At 36.4% G+C, this 21,523-nt stretch overlaps 1 protein-coding gene across 3 annotated transcripts; it reads left to right on the top strand.

The window, feature by feature from the left end:
• Positions 1-906: 906 nt before the first annotated feature.
• Positions 907-19,853, top strand: LOC105613000 (natural killer cells antigen CD94-like). 3 transcript variants are annotated; one of them, XM_060414221.1, is made up of 8 exons: positions 907-1,169; positions 2,704-2,775; positions 3,079-3,174; positions 4,416-4,511; positions 7,652-7,750; positions 8,628-8,770; positions 11,800-11,906; positions 19,168-19,851. In XM_060414221.1, the coding sequence occupies exons 2-8, from the start codon at positions 2,706-2,708 to the stop codon at positions 19,277-19,279; spliced, it is 723 nt and encodes a 240-aa protein (XP_060270204.1). In that variant the 5' UTR covers positions 907-1,169; positions 2,704-2,705; the 3' UTR covers positions 19,280-19,851. The 3 variants fall into 3 exon arrangements, with proteins under 3 accessions (XP_060270204.1, XP_042103467.1, XP_060270205.1); XM_042247533.2 differs by lacking the exon at positions 19,168-19,851 and adding an exon at positions 12,480-15,567; XM_060414222.1 differs by lacking the exon at positions 4,416-4,511 and having other exon boundaries at positions 19,168-19,853.
• The last annotated feature ends 1,670 nt before the right edge of the window (positions 19,854-21,523 follow it).

Genomic DNA, 21,523 nt, shown 5'->3' with positions numbered 1-21,523 from the left:
GGCTCCTCTGTCCATGGAATTTTCCAGGCAAGAATACTGGAGTGGTTGCCATTTCCTTCTCCCGGGGATCTTCCTGATCAAACCCATATCTCTTGTGTCTCCTGCATTCCCAAGTGGATTCTTTACCACTAACAGGGTAAGGTTTTTCAGACGGTAAAGAATCTGCCTGCAATGCAGGAGACTAGTGTTTGATCTCCAGGTTGGAAAGATCTCCTGGAGATCTTTATCTTTATCTTTAAAGATCTGTACTCTTTATTATTAGAGTACAGACTGAAGGGGAATGAAATAAAAAACCTCAAAACCTGAAGCTTATATGTAGAGTGTATATTTAGAGATTATAGAGTATACTTGTATTGGAATGAACTGAAAAGTAGACTGCAAAAAATTCATGTGCTGGAAAAAATGTTTCAAAATATAAAGCAATTGAATTTAGGTATATTTTAAGAGAACCAGGGGTTGACTGGCTCTCCAGCTAATAAATCTTAACATCTTCAAATGTATTATTCAAAATCCCCTTCAGAATAATGTGAAGAAAGATGGACTATTAGGATTCATATATTTTCACTAGTGTAGTTTAGAAGATAAATTTAAATATATCATTATGTACAGTTGCTATTTAAAGCCCAAACTAGTGTCTGAAGCCCAAACTAGTGTTTGATATAGGGATTATATTTAGAATCCTAGCATTTGGTGGTGGTCATAGTGGTGTTAATGACCACCCCCACCCTGCTTTTTTTTTTTTAAACATGCAGTGTTTGGATTCTGTGCAAAGTGAGTATGGCCCTTTAAATTATTTTTCTCAGTCATCTGCCCTGTTAAAATACGACCTTTCTCTGTTAAAAAAAAAAAAAAAAAAGCAAATGGTAAAGCCTGAAGTTCAAATACGAGCTGCTTTCTTACATCGTCACAAGGAGCTGGCAAATTCTGAAGCTCCTTTGGAGCAAGAACCAGTCATATTTAGATCCCAGGAAGAACCATCTTTTTTTTTTTTTAACCTTTTTGTTTTGTATTGGAGTACAGCTGATTGGACCTACAAACTGATATTGAGTGAAGTAAGTCAGACAGAAGAGCCATCCTGAGTCCAGCTCACACATCTGTGCCGTTCGCCCACTGGGGTTTACCTTTTCTCTTTGGACCAGACTTCAGCAGAAATCGCCGAACTAACACAGGTATCACCAACTATACCTATAGCTGTTGCTCTCAGCGTATATCATTTTAACCAGTGCCACTTGATTGCATATATGGAGCACAAAGAATAGAGACTTTAAAAAGTAATTCAGTAAATTTAATCTTGTAGGAAAAAGAGCTAAATCGTTCAGATTTAAAAATTACTTTACAAGGTAAATTACCTTATATTTTTTCATGGTTTACCATTGAATACAACCATAGTGTTGTTAGCCAATATTTCAATATATCTCTTGGATTAACTGAGTGGATAAACCAAATGATCACATCAATGAAGGCAAGATATGAGTAATAAAATAGTTATTTAATCAGTGATTAATTGTTCTTGTCTGTATAACACTGTGTATCTCTATTTCACACCTACATCCAGAATTTTCTTATATATGTGATGTAGCTTCCATATTGTTCATATATTCCAAGTCTGGTAAAGAATTTTTAAAAGCATTATAAATCTATTTCTGTACAATTGTGTTGTCTTATGAGAAGTTATCTTTAGGAAAGTTTAAATGCCATAAGTGAATATTATGAACACAGAGGCCTATATATTTTAATCATATTATAAAAGATAACAATGGAGCATAATTCTCTGAGGAAATGAAAATATATAAAAAGTATTTTGTTTGATGACATGCTGGCAAACTAGTGAACATAAGAATTTTTAATTTTTTTGTTATCAGAATTCTATTATATAGAATATTGTTGTTATTATCAAAATTATATTTAAACTATTTGAAGTAAATTAACTTTTCAAAAAATTGCAAATAGCAACATCAATTTAATATAAATATATTAATATAAATACTTATATATGTATTATTTCAAGGAAAATAAACATATGGTTGCTTTTAACCTATATGTTCAAATATTATGGACATAATGCCACATACCCTACAAGATTACTTGATTACAAATAAACCAATTTGAATCACATTTTTAGGGCTTTCACTTTTAATGACTTGTTGGAAGAGGTTCTTTCAAAGATAATGGGAAGTAAACTATCTTTAATCATGAAAAAGAAATGAAGATAAAAAGATAGAAAAATATCAGGAGAACTGAGGAAAGAGAAATTTTAGAATATATTATGTAACACTATCTTTACAATACAAAATGACTCATAAAATTTATATTGGCATTTTTCTGGATAGAGAGAGTTTTTAAGTGTAATATGAATATTTCAAATGTCATAGCACCGTTACCCTTTTAAAGTTGAAGTATATACCACATTCAGAGAACTCCAGGTAATAGGTGAAATGATATCTAAGGAGATGTTAATGGATAATTTTAAGAATGGGAAAGAAAATAATCTGAGACAAAAATCTTTCTTAAAAGAAAATTGCAAAAGTAAAGTCATGCATCAGTAATTAAATGGCATGAAATAGTGATGTCAGCAATACACAAAGAACCCAGAAAGATAGAACCTGAAAACTTGGTTTAAACAAAAACCTGTAGATTAAACAAAAACAGGTTTTTTAAACAAAAACCTGTATATGTCTTAGAATTGTTATTAAAATTTTTTAGAGATGAGTGGAAAACATGCAACGTATGCAACGGTGAAGCACGTTCCTTCCAAAAAGCCAAAGCGCAAAGAAAGTGAGTGCATTTTGCTCCCAACCCCTACTGAATTATGTTATTATTCTTTCCTTTGGTAAATAATTTTTATAAGTAATTTCATTTTAATTTAGCATATGACACATTATGTCCAACTCGTTCTCAAGATTTTGTCATTTAAAAAATCTACCTAGTGGACTTTACATAGTAGGAAGAAAAAAATTACATAAATCTCCTTTATTGGGGAAAAAAAAAACTTTGTCAACTCTATTCAAACATATTTATAACCTACATGCTTTATGAGAAATAGTGTGACTATTAAAAGATTTCTCTTTTAATCTCCAGAGACAAAAGAGCAGCTAATTTACACAGAAGTGAAAACAGTCACTTCACAGTCCAACCAGACAAAGAAAACAAGAACTGAATCACCTGAAGAAAAAGGTAAAGTTTATGTAGAGGACTAGCTTGTTGTTGTTTAGTCACTAAGTCATGTAAGACTCTTTTGCGACCCCATGGACTGTAGCCCACCAAGTTCCTCTGTCCATTGATTTCCCAGGCAAGAGTACTGGAGTGAGATGCCGTTTCCTTCTTCAGGAGATCTTCCCAAACCAGGAATCAAACCTACATCTCCTGCTTGGCAGGTGGATTCTTTACCACTGACCCACCAGGGAAGCCAGACCTAGCTTACATCTTCTCCAATTGCTCAGTTACCATGGTACCAAATTACTAAGCCTGCCCAGTTTCATGGGGTTGTTTAAACTATATCCAATAACCTAAACAAAAAAAGTAGTGTTGAAAATGAAATGCCCATATTTAGTATATTGCAGATAATTATTGTAGTTTGCATGCTATATACATAAATCTGTAACTGAGCAATCAAGTGGGAGCATTCATTCTTTTCAATTTGTTTGGAAACAATTGTGACTTTCCTGATGTCATTATCCACTTGTTCTATGAAATTTCAAGAAACAATGAGTGATTAATATTATTTGATACATGTTTGGAGTTATAATTTCTTCTACTGCTGAAACTACAGCAAAGTTCCAATAAGAAAATGAATGCATACTTTGTATGCATGGAAGCACACAATATTTATAAAATTATAAATATACTCTGATCATGGGTCAATAAAATTGACTTATACAGATATGTTTTAGAAGTATGTTTGCATTCCAAAAACCAAATACCTATATTTGATATTTACTTTGTATTTATAAATCATAGAGATGAATCAGAGGTTTATTTTGATAAAGTTAGAATAAGTGACGAAGTGTCGGACACGACTGAGTGACTTCACTTTCACTTTTCACTCTCATGCATTGGAGAAGGAAATGGCAACCCACTCCAGTGTTCTTGCCTGGAGAATCCCAGGGATGGCGGAGCCTGGTGGGCTGCCGTCTGTGGGGTCGCACAGAGTCAGACAGGACTGAAGTGACTTAGCAGCAGCAGCAGCAGAATAAGTGACTTTCCTAAGAGATACATATTAACAGAACAGAATAACTCTCAGTTCACTGATGTTTCAAATTGTTCGTTATCCATTTCAATTTATAATTTCAGGTTTGAAGACATTCAAGAGTTAGGGTTTTGAATTTATGGAACATCTCCCTCTAAACCCTGCTCTGTAACTTAATCTTTACTCTGTTGATCTTCTCAGCCTCTTTTTTTTCCCCTCCTCCGGACAGGGTCTTCAGTTCCATTTCGTTGGTTTTTCACAGTAGTGATTCTTGGAATCTTCTGTTTCCTTCTCCTTTTAACCACAGGAATCTTAGGATTTATGGGTAAGTTCACAAGACGTGTGCCCTGAACCAAATGTCTCCTTCCTTGGGAATTATTATTTTTATCAGTCTTCTTTTCCTAGTAGTTCCAAAGCTATGATCTCCAGTGCTACCCAAGAAATCTTTCCACCATCACCACTAATGTAATCACTTGGACAATTACCAAGTTCCTCAAAAGTTTCTAATGTCTTCTTTACTGACACAGCCTGGATCATATTCAGGATACTTCCAGGAAAAACTACATTTCAGACTTTATTGATGACTGATCATACTTTGTGCACATTAATTTCTCTGTACTCTCTGACGCCTTTTTGCAAATGGTCCAGTCCTCCTGCAGTCTCCTTTCTGCAGTCCAAACTTTTTAAAATTGTTTATTCTCACAAACACCTAATACAACCCAACAATGCTTTTGCTCCTATACTATTACAGTCACCTCCCAAAGTCAAGAGACTTTCAAAATCCTATTGCTCTTGCCAGATAAACTTCTCCGAGTATATCTATGATCATGTCATCAAAATGCCAAGAAACTGTCTCATCCTGTATTAAATTATGTTAAAATTCCCCTATTTATATTTGCTTTTGTGAATCACAGTTTTATTTCAACCAAATGATTTTGAGCTTTCTTCCCTACGTCCAAATTGGCTTCAGATAACTAGATAGTTTGCTGGTCTGCAAGGTTCTCTAAGTCTCTCTGCCACAGTACATTTCTTTATGCTATCCTCTTCATCTAGACAGGCTTCCTCATGTAGCCTCCCTCTGCCTATGGACATTTTAGACATCCCTCAAGGCCCATTTCATAGGACATGGATGACATTTCTAAATCATCCATGACGCATTTTCTAACTCCCTAACTTGATGTCAGTTCTCTCTGTTTAAAACCATTTTGTGACTTTTTATTATTATTTTCTACTGGAGTATAATTGCCTTATAATGTTGCTTTAGATTCTGCTGTACAGTGAAGTGAATCAGCTATATGTATAAATATACCCTCCCTCTTGGACCTCCATCCCACCCATCTAGGTCATCACAGAGCACCAGGCTAAGCCTGCTATGCTCTACAGCAGGTTCTCACTGGCTATTTTATACATGGTGGTGTATGTTTGTCAGTCCTAATCTCCCAATTCGTCCCGCTCTCCCCTCCCCCTCCATGTCCCCATGTCCGTTCTCTCCCTCTGCGTCTCTATTCCTGCAAATAAGTTCATCAGGACCATTTTTTTAGATTCCATATATATGCATTAATATACAATACTTGCTTTTCTCTTTCTGACTTACTGCACTCTGTATAACAGGCTCTACGTCTGTCCACCTCAGTTTAAATGACTCAAATTCATTTTTACGACTAAGTAACGCTCTATGTTTATATGGACCACGACTTCTTTATCCACTCATCTGTCAGTGGACATCTACGTTGCTTCCATGTCCTGAATATTGCAAAGAGTGCTGCAGTGAACATCGGGGTACATGTGTCTTTTTGAATTATGGTTTTCTCAGGGTATATGCCCAGTAGTGGGATTGCTGTTTCATATGATAGTTTTATTCCTAGCTTTTTTTAAGGACTCTCCATACTGTTCTCCATAGAGACTGTATCAATCTACATTCCCACCAATAGTGCAAGAGGGTTTCCCTTTTCTCCACATCCTCTGCAGCATTTATTGATAAACCAAACTCTGAATTGTATGCCTGTGTGTATACATATAATCATGTATATAACAGATATATATTACTTTTATTAACATACAATTCTCCAACCATGTATTCCCACTTTTACTGAGTAAAATTCAGTAACTTCAAGTATATTCAAAGGTGCACAACATGAAACAGACTGTTCATCATTCAATTGTGTCCAGTGCTTTGTGACCCCATGAGCTGTGGGCAACCAGGCTCTTCTGTCCATGGGATTCCTCAGACAAGAATACTGGAGAGGGTTGCTGTTTCCATCTCCAGGAGATATTCCAGACCCAGGGATCAAACCTGGGTCTCCTGCATTGCAGGCAAATTCTTTACCATCTGAACCACCAGGGAAGCCTAACTTTTATCAATAGTAGAGCATTTTCCTTACTCCAAAATGAAATCTCACACTTGTTAGCTATTGCTTCCCATTTCTCTCAAAATTTGCTAGCCTAAAGCAACCAATAATCTATTTTATGTCTTTCTAGATTTTCCTGTTCTGGACATTTCTTAAATGTGGAATCATATAATACATGGTCTTTTGTGACTGGCTTCTTTCACTTAACATGATGTTTCCAAGGGTCATTCATGTTAGGATATATCAACATGGCATTCCCTCTAATTGCCAAAAAAATGTTCCACTTTATGGATATAATTAATCTATATATTAATCTTTTATCAGCTATATAATTTTTAAATATTTTCCCATTATTTGTATTACTTTTCACTCTCTTGTAGTAACTTTTCATGTGTAAAAGCTTTTAATTTTGATGAAACCCAGTATACTCTTACTTTGACCACATATGTTTTGGTATGATATCTAAGAAACCATTGCCTAATCCAGGATCACAACTTTCACCTATGTTATCTAATGTCATAATTTTAACTTCTTCATGTGTGTGTTTGATCCATTTTGAGTTAATTTTCATATGTGATGTAAGGTGAATATGAGGTATCTTTCCATTTATTTAAGTCTTTAATTTTTGATGATTTTCTTTTGAAAGTACATGTTTTACACATCTTTGTTAAATGTATTCCTGAATATTTTATTATTTTGATACTATTATAGATGGAACATTTTTCTTAATGTTATTTTCAGATTAGCCATTGCTAGCCCATGGGGTCACTAAGAGTCAGACACGACTGAGCAACTTCACTTTCACTTTTCACTTTCATGCATTGGAGAAGGAAATGGCAACCCACTCCAGTGTTCTTACCTGGAGAATCCCAGGGACAGCAAAGCCTGGTGGGCTGCCGTCTATGGGGTCGCACAGAGTTGGACACGACTGACGCGACTTAGCAGCAGCAGCATTCCCAAAGGCCTTTTTATAATGTAACTTTTTATCTTCCTATATAGTCTTATCTCTCCAAAAAGCACAGGAATTAAACTCCTGAACTTTAACTGACATATTTAAATCATGCCTATTAGTCTACCCCATGTTATGCCTTCCTAGAGCTAATGATGTACAGTAAAGTTTTCCAGGGTCAATTACCAGAGCCTCCGCTGGACAATGGAACACAAGAAAATTCCACATCTAAAAACATGACTCTCAAAGAGAAACCACTTAACACAGGTATGTAGACATAAAGACTGAGACCGACATGTTTCTTCTCTGCTTCTCTCAATCACTTGATAACCTGCTCAAATTGGATTTTATTTTAGAATCAGCCAATTGTGGAGTCCAACTTTCATTTCATTTCATTGGGGGAAAAAAAAAAAAACCACTTCAGCCTTTCCCAATGGTTAGATTCTTCTGTATACATGATATATTCTTTTAAATCACTGTTTCACAAAATAATACTTTTTCTACCAAAAAGTTCTAACTCTCCTTTAGCACATTCTTTAATCATTATCATATGCTCTCTTGTGGATATGTAGATCAGGTACTAGGTTTATGTACCTGATATACATAAACAGGTACAATGTATCAATGCTAAGTTAAGATCAGCTCTGTACCTATAGATTTTACTTAGTCTAGAGAATTCTTCCCTTGTGGCTGCAATGCGGGAGACCTGGGTTCAATCCCTGGGTTGAGGAGATCCCCTGGAGAAGGAAAGGCTACCCATTCCAGTATTCTGTCCGGGAGAATTCCATGGACTGTTTAGTTCACAGGGTCGCAAAGAGTCAGACACGAGTGAGTGACTTTCACTTTCTTTCAGAGAATACAAAAAAGTTGTTTTCCCCTGTGAACTCCTATCTGTAGAGATTGTGAGAAAAAAACATCAATTTTCTAAGATATATTTCCTAGAGAATTTTAATAGTATTATGAATAGATTCGGAGAGATGCAAGTCATCTCCCCAAGGCCAGGAACTTAGAAATGAAGTCCATCCAGCTCATGAAATCAATGGTTTTACAAGGACTAGAAAGGATTCCTCAGTAGCTAAGTTACAGAGCCTTCCTTTCAAAATACACACTGAATGGTCTCCTGGGAATATCTTTTGTTTTTAAGGAAAGGAATGTAAAAGTAAATGGTCGTGTTGCGGGCAGAAATGTTACTATTTTTCGGATGAATTGACTAACTTTGAAGAAAGTAAAAAAATCTGCAAGGAAATGAACTCCATGCTTCTTAAGATAAAAGATCACGAAGAACTGGTGACGTATTTCTGCTTTCCATCTCACCCTGTATTCATCTTATTCCCCTGGCCATCTGGCCATTAGTTGTTGCCTAAATCTTTTTCTTTTTTTTTTTTTTAAGCCATGCTGGGTCTTCCTTGCTACCCTTGGGCTTTCTCTAATTGTGGTAACAGGGCTTCTTATCGAGCTGACTTCCCTTGTTGTGGAGTATGGGCTCTAAAGCTCAGGCTCAGTAGTCGTAGTGCATAGGGTTAGCTGTCTGTTGCATGTGGAATCTTACTGGACTGGGGATCCAAGCTGTGTCCCCTGCATTGGCAAACAGATTCTTAACAACTTGACCACTGGGGAACTCCTGTTAGCCAAATCTTAATGCTTGATAATATTTGAGTGCCCATAGTTTGCAGTACTCTTGCCTGGAAAATCCCATGGATGGAGGAGCATGGTGGGCTGCAGCCCATGGGGTCACTAAGAATCGGACATGACTGAGTGACTTCACTTTCACTTTTCACTTTCATGCATTGGAGAAGGAAATGGCAACCCACTCCAGTGTTCTTGCCTGGAGAATCCCAGGGATGGGGGAGCCTGGTGGGCTGACGTCTATGGGGTCGCACAGAGGCAGACACAACTGAAGCGACTTAGCAGCAGCAGCAGTTTGTAGTTGTAAGTTGATTAAGATCTAGACAGTTCTCATCTTAAGGTCAGAAATACAAGTAGAAATGAAATTAAAATTTCATTTAATTCATCTAATTCACCCACAGTTAGAACTTTTCCAGTAGAGCAAATGTAAAGGGGAACATGAAACAATTAGGGAAAAAAATTATGCTTAAAATATATCATTTTTTAAAAAATAATTATATGTTCATACTGATAATTTCATGGAAATGTAGCTTCTCTCTGAAAAAAAATGTCATTTTACCTCCAACAAAATCAAGAAGTACAATACCACTGAGTTTAGGGTAAAAGGAAGACTTAGTAAGAATTTAAAATTGAAGATCAACTAATTCAAGCTCATATTAAATTTTAACTCATACTAACTTCCAAGAAAATTGAACTAAATATTTCATAATCCTTATCAATATCCTTGATTTGAATAGAGAAATAATTTATTATTATTCTTTCAAGAAATATATTCTTACACTCCAAGTTAAGGAGAATCTTTTAATATTCTTTCACAGACACCAAGACTCGCTCAATTATCTGTAAGAGTACAATTACCCATATCTTTGACTTTTAACAACTCATAAATAGCTATAAAAATACGAACTTTAAAACCATCAAGAAAACAAAGCAAATCTGAATCTGAAAAGAAGACTTTTGCAGATCTGGATTAACTTCCTTTTTATTCCAAGGGGCTTCCTTGGTGGCTCAGATGATAAAGAATCTGCCTGCCTTGCAGAAGATCTGGGTTCAATCCCTGGGTCAGCAAGATCCCCTGGAGAAGGGAATGGCAACTCACTCCAGTATTCTTGCCTGGAGGACTCCATGGACAGAGGAACCTGGTGGGCTCAAAAATTACCTTTAGTCTAGAAGCCCTAATCTTTCATGTAGGATATCTTCACCAAGAAATAAGACCATCTATGAAAACCATGAAATTGAATGTCAAATCTTAAGAACAGATGGTATGTATGTAATTTTTTTCTGGGTAGAGAGACTAAGTTTTTGCCATATTCTCTATGGTGAAAGAAACAAAGGAAAAGTAAAAACAAACTAAGGGTAAAAACTAAAGCATAATAGAGAAGTACAGAATTTATAGTTGGAAACTCTCTTTAGTTCCCTTTCACACATTACTTTGCTTGTAATAAAACTGGTTATATTTTCTTTCCAACATCTTTTAGGAAGATCACATGAGATAATATATGTACATTGTTGTTGTTTGTTGTTGTTTAGCTCCTAAGTCATGTCGACTCTTGTGACCCCATGGACTGTAGCCTGCCATGGGATTGATTGTTGTCCATGGGATTTCCCAGGCAAGAGTACTTGGGTGGGTGACCATTTCCTTCTCTAGGGAATTGTCCTGAACAAACTTTCATCACCTTCATTAGCAGGCAGGTTCTTTACCACTGAGCTACCAGGGAAATCCCAATATATGTGCATAAATGTGGTAAAAATTAAGTTACAAGATGAACATCAGTTACATTTGTACTTCTCAAGTAATTTCCAGATACCTATGTAAACATCTCATCTGGTAGAATAAGGACCACTTCTTCAAGATGCTCACTTCACAAAAAATAAGCACAGTACTTTTGAATAAAAAAATTTAAATGACATTGGTAAAACCTCACATCTGTCACACCTCAACCTCAAAATACCAACCAATTTTGCTCAGAATTTTTTTCTTGAACTACAAGAAATTGTTGCTATAATCCTTATAAAGTATGTTTTAGGAAAGGCTAGGGCACCAAGGGATAGTTTCTTGTAAGGAAAGAAAAATATATATACCTTACCTTTGAACCAATATTTCTTATGTTTGCATTAGTGAATGTCTAGTTTACATTATTTATATGTTTTTATTTTAAGTGATTGGAAAGTCAAACAAGGGAAACTGTGTTTTCAAAACTGTGTCAGTTTTGAAAGTAAATTAAGGTATTTTAGTCTGGAGATTAAATAAGACAGGTACAGGACTTCCCCAGTGGTCCAATGGTTAAGACTTTACCTTCCAACACACAAGGTACAGATGTGATCCCTTGTCATGAAGCTAAGAGTCCACATGCCTCTTGGCTAAAAATCCAAAGCATAAAACAGAAGCAATATTACAACACATTCAATAAAAGCTTTAAATCATTTAAAAATGATTTAAATTCAAAAAATCTATAACCAAAAAAAAGATAGGTAAGCTAAGACGGTGTTATTTTCTGTCTCATTTATGTCACTATATCTAATAAATATAACTAAGATTCTATTATTTTATCATTTGAACAGAATCAGGATGAAGTTGATCTTTATACTTTTTGTTACTCAAAATAGTAAAAAGATTAAAAAGATTATTACTTCATTTCAGAATTATGAAAAGACATTTTTTCTCATAGAAATATCTCTTTTTATTGCAGAACTTCATTCAAAGTGGACTATCCTATTTCTACTGGATTGGATTATCTCGTAAAGGAACCAGAAATCAATGGACATGGGAAGATAAGTCAAAGCCTTTTCTAAAATTGTAAGTCTCTAGAATAGATAGTAAATAATAAGTTCCATATTCTAGTTTACATTTTGAAAAGTATATAGGGAAATGCACACTTTCACTATATAAACAAATATGCATGCATATATGGGCATATACAGGTGGCTCAGTGGTAAAGAATCCATTGGTAATGCAGGAGACACAGGTTTGATCCCTGAATCAGGAAGATCCCTTGAAGAATGGCAACGCACTGCAATATTCTTGCCTGGGAAAACCCATGAACAGAGGAGGCTGGGAGGCTACTGTCCATGGGGTTGTAAAGAATAGGACATAACTTAGCAACTGAGCACACACATGAGCATTGCATGTACATACAGACACACACATACAAAGAATTTAAGTTCAGAAAATGAGTGTATATATAGAGAGGGAGACTTTTCAACTCGTTGCTATAATCCTTATAAAGTATGTTTTAGGAAAGGCTAGGGCACCAAGGGATAGTTTCTTGTAAGGAAAGAAAAATATATATACCTTACCTTTGAACCAATATTTCTTATGTTTGCATTAGTGAATGTCTTGTTTACATTATTTATATGCTTTTATTTTAAGTGATTGGAAAGAGTCAAACAAGGGAAACTGTGCAAGTATTACAGCAACGAAGATGTCTGCTGCTGACTGTTCCAGATTCATGCACTTTATTTGTGAGAAGTAGATAGCTTGTCTTGCTACCTAATGAAACAACAACCAAAGACATATACAACAACTTTTCCTTATAAAAACTCAGACCCTTGGAAGTCCAGTCTGTATATCTCTCATATCAGAGTGCTTTGTTATGGGCTGCACCTATATTTTAGCTTGATAGAGATACATTGTGGAGCCTCCACTTCTGCCTCTTTGAAACATAAATCCCAGATCACACCAGTTATGAGCACAGGTTGGCAGAGTGAGAAAGTATTAGTGCTTCTCATGAACCTTAGGACTGTGTAGTCAATTTCTGCAACTCATACAGATTTAGTAAGTAAGCTTGCAAAATGTTGTCACTGTCATGTACATTTTACCTGGGATTTAATGCCAAGAATAAGTGAAGTCATTACTCTGTATCAATTGTATATGCATTTGTTTGATTCCTTACTTTTTAGCAGAAAGACAGTATAGTAACAGAAAGAAAACAAATAGATCTGTGTTTGTGACCTATACCACAACTAATAGCTTGAAAGCTTTCTGGCAAGTCCAGACTTCTGGGTGTGATTCCATATTGCAAAGTGGCTGTACCATTTTGCATTCTATCTGCAGTGTGTGAGAATTCCATTTGCTAGTGTCCTACTAACTTTAATATTGAAAAAATTTAAAACTATTTTTAATAAAGGTGTGGTATAATAAAGATATATTTGTATATCTCTAATGAATATTGCCGGGAGAAATATCCATAACCTCAGATATGCAGATGACACCACCCTTATGGCAGAAAGTGAAGAGGAACTAAAAAGCCTCTTGATGAAAGTGAAAGAGGAGAGTGAAAAAGTTGGCTTAAAGCTCAACATTCAGAAAATGAAGATCATGGCATCTGGTCCCATAGATGGGGAAACAGTGAAAGCAGTGTCAGACTTTGCTGGGGGGGAGGGCTCCAAAATCACTAAAGATGGTGATTGCAGCCATGAAATTAAAAGACGCTTACTCCTTGGAAGGAAAGTTATGACCAACCTAGATAGCATATTCAAAAGCAGAGACATTACTTTGCCAACAAAGGTCCGTCTAGTCAAGGCTATGGTTTTCCAGTGGTCATGTATGGATGTGAGAGTTGGACTGTAAAGAAAGCTGAGCACAAAAGAATTGATGCTTTTTGTGGTGTTGGAGAAGACTCTTGAGAGTCCCTTGGACTGCAAGGAGATCCAACCAGTCCATCCTAAAGGAGATTAGTCCTGGGTGTTCATTGGAAGGACTGATGCTAAACCTGAAACTCCAATACTTTGGCCACCTCATGCGAAGAGTTGATTCATTGGAAAAGACTCTGATGCTGGGAGGGATTGAGGGCAGGAGGAGAAGGTGACTACAGAGGATGAGATGGCTGGATGGCATCACCGACTCGATGGACATGATTTTGGGTAAACTCCGGGAATTGGTGATGGACAGGGAGGCCTGGCGTGCTGTGATTCATTGGGTCGCAAAGAGTCGGACATGACTGAATGACTGAACAGAACTGAATCAATAAATGATGTGCACCATCCTTTCATATGATCTCCTTCGGTAAAGATTGATTTAAAAATTTGCCTATTTTTATTGGTTTGTTCACTTTCTTATTATTAAGCTCTGAGAGTTCTCTATATATTTTGGATGCTAATATTTTTTGAGACATGTGTTTTATAAATACTGCCTTCCAGTATACCTTGTATTCTCTTAACATTCTTTTTAGAAGTTAGATGAGCAGAAGTTTAATGTGAATATATATATATTTTTTAAACATATATTTTTATATTTAAGAAATTTTTAGTTAAGAAATCTTCATTAACCTGAACTTGAAAATTTTTCTCCTATGCCTTCTTCTAGAAGCTCTAAGTTTACATTGAATTCTATATTTCATTGCATTAATTTTGTATATAGTGCAAAGTATGGACTGAATTCTGTTTAAAAATATTTTGCAAAAAGATGTCTAGTTATTTCAGCACCATTTTTTGAAAATTGTACTCTTCTGTTGAATTATCATGGCAGTTTTGTCAGAACTCTATCCTATTTCATTGATCTGAATATCTGCCTTCTTTTCACCAGTATCTTGACTATTGTGAATTTATAGGAAGATGTGAAGTGATGTGAGTTTTCCTGCATTGTCTTTTTCAAAATTGTTTTAACATCTTTTTTGCAAAGAAGAAAAACTTACTTAGTGGCCATTTTTAAAATTATAATTCCATTACTGGTAAATAAAATCTTAGCTACTTGAAGAAAAATGGCTGAATCTAAAATAGAGGTAGGAAATACATAAGAAGAGCCTGGAGATTTTTGTAGTTCTGAAGAATGGAGGAGTGCTTAAAACTGTAGGGATATCTCAACTAGGTAAAGGAATTACCAATGGCCATAGCCTGAACAATTTAAGCAGCAAAAATCACAGAAAAGAAATAGTATTAATTATAACCCCAGTATAAAATATCAAGGGAGATGAAACAGTCTCCTATGCAGAAAAATTCTAAGTAAATAATGTAGATGCTCTTGCCTAAAAGTGAGAGGACTCCTTACTCCTTAAGTACTTACTGCACGTAATGATTTCCTTCCAAAGAAATTATTACAGAGTCATATGGAAGAGGGAAAATCAGAGTAACCTTAGAGTGGAAAACCTGACAAACACCACCTCAGTGAGCAAAGGTAACATCAACAGTGATAAGTCATGCTCACAGTTTATTTGCTTGATATGATGTAATACAATTTGCACTCTGTCGTCCTCCCCGAATTTAGAACTCCAATCTCCTCATGAGAAAAACGTCAGACATATCTCAATGAAGGATATTCTAAAATATACCTACCTAGCATTTTTCAAAACTATCAAGATCATCAAACACAAGGAACGTCTGTAATAGCCAAGGCGAGCCTAAAGAGACATGACGTATAAATGTCATGTGGTAACCTGGATGGGATTCTGGACTAGAAAAAGGACATAGGTAAAAACAATTACAGAAACATGAATAAACTATGATTTTAGTTACTAAAAATACACTGGTGTTGGTTTATTAATTACAACAAAATATATTAGCAATACTAATACTGGAGCCGATTATACAGAGTGAAGTAAGCCAGAAAGAAAAACACCAATACAGTATACTAACACATATATATGGAATTTAGAAAGATGGCAATGACGACCCTGTATGCAAGACAGGAAAAAAGACACAGATGTGTATAATGGACTTTTGGACTCAGAGGGAGAGGGTGAGGGTGGGATGATCTGGGAGAATGGCATTCTAACAGGTATACTATCATGTAAGAATCGAATCGCCAGTCTATGTCTGACGCAGGATGCAGCATGCTTGGGGCTGGTGCATGGGGATGACCCAGAGAGATGTTATGGGGAGGGAGGTGGGAGGGGGGTTCATGTTTGAGAACGCATGTAAGAATTAAAGATTTAAAAAAAATGAATTAAAGAGGAACTGATTTCAGAATATAAGGAATTCTATACTATCTGCAAACTTTTTCTGTAAATGTATATTGTTCTAAAAAACAAAATTCATTTTAAAAAATTAAAATTAATATGAAACTTTCTACAAAATAAAAGCTTTATATGTTTCTTAGTTTTTAACTTTTTTTTTAATTGGAGGAAAATTGCTTTACAATGTTGTGCTGAATTCTATTATACAACAGTGTGAGTCAGCCATAAGTATACATATGTCCCCTCCCACATGAACCTTTCTCCCTCTCCATCCAGCCCCTGTAGGTTGTCACAGAGAACCAGACTGTATGTTTCTGATTATGACTGACTTAAATTTATAGAGCAATTAAGGGAGAAAAGAAATCATCATAATGTTTAGACTTCCAGTTTAGGACTATAGTTTATTTATCAATTTGTCTTTTTCAACCTGTCTCACTAGTATTTTATAATTCAGCATACAAATGATGCAAATATTTGGTACATTTATACTATCAACTTAAAGATTTTGACCCCATGGATTGTAGCCTGCCAGTTTCCTCCATCCATGAGATTTTCCAGGCAAGAATACTGGAATGGGTTGCCATTTCCTTCTCCAGGAGATCTTCCCAAACTGTAGGCAGATGCTTTACTGTCTGAGCCACCAGGGAAGTCCATTATAAATGATACTTTTTGTTTTTCTCAATTTCTAATAATTTATATAGAAATATAACTGATTTTAATATTCTGTTCTATCTGAAACCATGTTTCAGTTCAATTCAGTCACTCAGTTGTGTCCGACTCTTTGCGACCCCATGGACTGCAGCATACCAGGCTTTCCTGTCCATCAACAACTCACGAAATGCTCAAATTCATGTCCATCAAGTCAGTGATGCTATCCAACCATCTTATCTTCTGTCGTCCCCTTCTCCATCTGGCTTCAATCTTTCCCAGCATCAGGGTCTTTTCCAATTAGTCAGTTCTTTGCCTTAAGTGGCCAAAGTATTGGACTTTCAGCTTTAGCCTTAGTCCTTCCAATGAATATTCAGGATTGATTTCCTTTAGGATCAACTGGTTGGATATCCTTGCAGTCCAGGGACTCTACTTACTGATTAGTTTTAGGAGGATTTTGGAGATACTTTGGAATTTGTGCAGACAATTATGTCATTTCGCAAATAAACAGTTTTGTTTCTCTTTCCCATCTATACGACATTTTACGACAGAGAAGTAGAGTCAACAGATGTAGTAAATAAATTTATGGTTACCACCTAGACAGCAAATAAAAAGCAGAGACATTACATTGCCGACAAAGGTCCCTATAGTTAAAGCTATGGCTTTTCCAGTAGTCATGTATGGATGTGAGAGTTGGACTATAAAGAAGGCTGAGCAATGAAGAATTTATGCATTTGAACAGTGGTGCTGGATAAGATTCCCGAGATTCCCTTGGACTACAAGGAGATCAAAACAGTCAGTCCTAAAGAAAATCAAGTCTTAATATTCATTGGAAGGACTGATGCTGAAGCTGAAGCTCTAATATTTTGGCCATCTGATGCGAAGAACTGACTCATTTGAAAAGACCCTGATGCTGGGAAAGATTGAAGGCAGGAGAAGGGGACGACAGAGGATGAGATGGTTGGATGGCATCACCGACTGAATGGACATGAGTTTGCCAAGCTCTGGGAGATGGTGATGGACAGGGAAGCCTGGTGTGCTTCAGTCCATGGGGTTGCAAATAGTCCGACATGACTGAAAACCAACAGGTTATGGGCAGGGCAGGGATACACTGGGAGATTAGCATTGACATCTACACATTACTGTATATAAAAGAGAACTGCTGTGTAGCACAGGGAATTCTACTCAATACTCTGTAATGACCTATATAGAAAAAGAATCTAAAAACAGAGTAGATACAGATATGTGTATAACTGAATCACTCTGCTGTACACCTGAAACTATCACACAGTATAAATCAGCTAGAATCCAATAAAAAAATTTTAAAGAAAAAAATATGTGTGTCTTCCGTATTCATTTGTGTGTTTCTTAAATATGTGCTTTTGCTCCTAAAACAAAACAAAACATGTCCTCCCACATATATGTTCAAGAAGTAAGGGGCTGTTTGCCTCTCAATGCCTTTTCATCACATAGTACACTTCAGAGTGCACAGTCAATATTCAGTGAAGACTACAGAGTCAGTGATACTGCTCTATTTTTCACATGTTAAACTATGAATGTATGTGAATTACTGACCTATGAAAATATTTTAAATAAATGAATACAGAATTGATGTCAGTGAATGACATAGTCTCAACACAGAAATATTTTATAAATTTTAGGTGAGTTTGTAGATGACTAATACAAAATAAATTACCAAGAAAATTTAAAGTACTAATAAATACAGAAACAAAAACACATCTTCTTCCTGAAAAATACTTTTATGTCAGAACTTTGTTCCTCATCAGTTCAGTTCAATTCAGTTCAGTCGCTCAGTCGTGTCCAACTCTTTGAGACCCCATGAACTGCAGCACGCCAGGCCTCCCTGTACATCACCAACTCCCAGAGTTCACCCAAACTCATGTCCATCGAGTCAGTGATGCCATCCAGCCATCTCATCCTCTGTCATCCCCTTCTCCTCCTGCCCCCAATCCCTCCCAGTTAGAGTCATTTCCAATGAGTCAACTCTTCACATGAGGTGGCCAAAGTATTGGAGTTTCAGCTTAAGCATCAGTCTTTCCAAAGAACAGCCAGGACTGATCTCCTTTAGAATGGATTGGTTGGATCTCCTTGCAGTCCAAGGGACTCTCAAGAGTCTTCTCCAACACCACAGTTCAAAAGCATCAATTGTTTGGCACTCAGCTTTCTTCACAGTCCAGCTCTCACATCCATACATGACTACTGGAAAAATTATAGCCTGGACCTGACGGACCTTTGTTGGCAAAGTAATGTCTCTGCTTTTGAATATGCTGTCTAGGTTGGTCATAGCTTTTCTTCCAAGGAGTAAGCGTCTTTTAATTTAATGGCTGCAATCACCATATGCAGTGATTTTGGAGTCCAAAAAAAAAAAAGTCTGACACTGTTTCCACTGTTTCCCCATCTATTTGCCATGAAGTGATGGGACCAGATGCCATGATCTTAGTTTTCTGAATGTTGAGCTTTAATCTAACTTTTTCACTCTCTTCTTTCCCTTTCATCAAGAGGCTTTTTAGGAAAAGAAATGCAAAAATGCAAAATGGCTGTCTGGGGAGGCCTTACAAGTAGCTGTGAAAAGAAGAGAAGCAAAAAGCAAAGGAGAAAAGGAAAGATATAAGCATCTGAATGCAGAGTTCCAAAGAATAGCAAGGAGAGATAAGAAAGCCTTCCTCAGTGATTAATGCAAAGAAATAGAGGAAAACAACAGAATGGGAAAGACTAGAGACCTCTTCAAGAAAATAAGAGATACCAAGGGAACATTGCATGCAAAGATGGGCTCGATAAAGGACAGAAATGGTCTGGACATAACAGAAGTAGAAGATATTAAGAAGAGGTGGCAAGAATACACAGAAGAACTGTACAAAAAAGATCTTCACGACCAAGATAATCACGATGGTGTGATCATTTACCTAGAGCCAGACATCCTGGAATGTGAAGGCAATTGGGCCTTAGAAAGCATCGCTATGAACAAGGCTAGTGGAGGTGATGGAATTCCAGTTGAGCTATTTCAAATCTTGAAAGACGATGCTGTGAAAGTGCTGCACTCAATATGCCAGCAAATTTGGAAAACTCAGAAGTGGCCACAGGACTGGAAAAGGTCAGTATTCATTCCAATCCCAAAGAAAGGCAATGCCAAAGAATGCTCAAACTACCACACAATTGTACTCATCTCACATGCTAGTAAAGTAATGCTCAAAATTATCCAAGCCAAGCTTCAGCAGTACGTGAACCGTGAACTTCCATATGTTCAAGCTGGTTTTAGAAAAGGCAGAGGATCCAGAGATCAAATTGCCAACATCTACTGGATCATCAAAAAAGCAAGAGAGTTCCAGAAAAACATCTATTTCTGCTTTATTAACTATGCTAAAGCCTCTAACTGTATGGATCACAAGAAACTGTGGAAAATTCTGAAAGAGATAGGAATACCAGACCACCTGATTTGTCTATTGAGAAACCTGTATGCAGGTCAGGAAGAAACAGTTAGAACTGGACATGGAACAACAGACTGGTTCCAAACAGGAAAAGGAGTACGTCAAGGCTGTATATTGTCACCCTACTTATTTAACTTATATGCAGAGTACATCATGAGAAACGCTGGGCTGGGAGAAGCATTAGCTGGAATCAATCACGATTGCCAGGAGAAATATCAATAATCTCAGATATGCAGATGACACCACCCTTATGGCAGAAAGTGAATAGGTTAGGATTGATTCTTGGGTTTTTAAAATGTCTTAATATTTTGCCATTTAGTTACTTTGTAAGTTGAGAAATCTGGATTTGAAAAATGATAAAATGGTGACTATACTACCATTTAATTTTCAACAAATATTCTCCGTCATACAATGCCAAATTGTAGAGTAAATCTTATAATAGGTAAACTGTATTTCATTTAGCTTTATTCACCATCAGATACTTGTACTATATTCACTGAAAGGCAAATTTATAAATACAAAAATGGATTTCTTTTGATAGAAAAATAATCATAGTACCAAGCCATTTAACTTTCAGATTACGTAGAATTTGAAGATGAGGGAATTTGAACATTGGAAAATTTATTGCTAGTAAGGCAGGTAACACCAATAGCTGTGGAGAAAACCCCACAAAATTTAACATCAAAAAATGAATTAAATATGTCCCGAAACTGGAGACAAAAAGCTTATATTCTGCATAATAAATATTTTTGACCCACTTTCATTTTGATTCATTCTTGTCTTCACCTGTAGAATAACATGAACATTGCTACTGCTGCTGCTAAGTCGTTTTAGTCGTGTCTGACTCTGTGCGACCCCATAGACGGCAGCCCACCAGGCTTCCCCATCCCTGGGAGTCTCCAGGCAAGAACACTGGAGTGGTAACGTGAACATTAGATATTAATTAACATGTACCCCGAAGCAAATTATTTCCTGCAACAGTCCAGAACCTCCCAAATTCTACATCACTCATCCAAAGCAAGTTCCCCTGTATCCCTCTTTGTTCAACAGTGCGACAGAAGAAGCATGGATTACATCCCCACACTGACTGGTAACACCTGTGTCTGTGCCTTGAGATTTCACCAATTGAAGGACAAGCTTGGTCAGAAACACAGCTGGGACGAGCTCGCTTGACTGGCCTTTCGCCTCTGCTTTTAGAGTAGGAGGCCCATGTTGTTATGTATGACTGGTTTCAGAGACGTAATATCAGGAAAAGATGGCCAGTGATCAAATAGCATTCAGTATTCCCACACAGAAAGTTTCCCCTGGTGTCAGTATTTCATTTACTTCACACCTTTCAGAGAAGGATCATAGAGAGCTGAAATGCCAAATTTTATGAGGATTTCATAGATCAAACCATTTGTGAACTTTAGCAGCTAACATAAACTTGA

Source organism: Ovis aries, chromosome 3 (genome assembly GCF_016772045.2).
Source record: "Ovis aries strain OAR_USU_Benz2616 breed Rambouillet chromosome 3, ARS-UI_Ramb_v3.0, whole genome shotgun sequence".
NCBI lineage: Eukaryota > Metazoa > Chordata > Mammalia > Artiodactyla > Bovidae > Ovis > Ovis aries.
The sequence above is the reverse complement of the archived record's forward strand: the minus strand, read 5'-3'. Positions and strand labels throughout refer to the sequence as shown.

What these genes read in the sequence shown, in the direction of transcription:
- LOC105613000 (XM_060414221.1), top strand. Translation starts at nt 2,706, where the DNA reads ATGAGTGGAAAACATGCAACGTATGCAACGGTGAAGCACGTTCCTTCC. An exon ending in AGAGAAACCACTTAACACAG is followed by an intron (nt 7,751 to 8,627) that starts GTATGTAGACAT and finishes TTTGTTTTTAAG; the next exon opens with GAAAGGAATGTAAAAGTAAA. An exon ending in TCAAAGCCTTTTCTAAAATT is followed by an intron (nt 11,907 to 19,167) that starts GTAAGTCTCTAG and finishes CCTTTCATCAAG; the next exon opens with AGGCTTTTTAGGAAAAGAAA.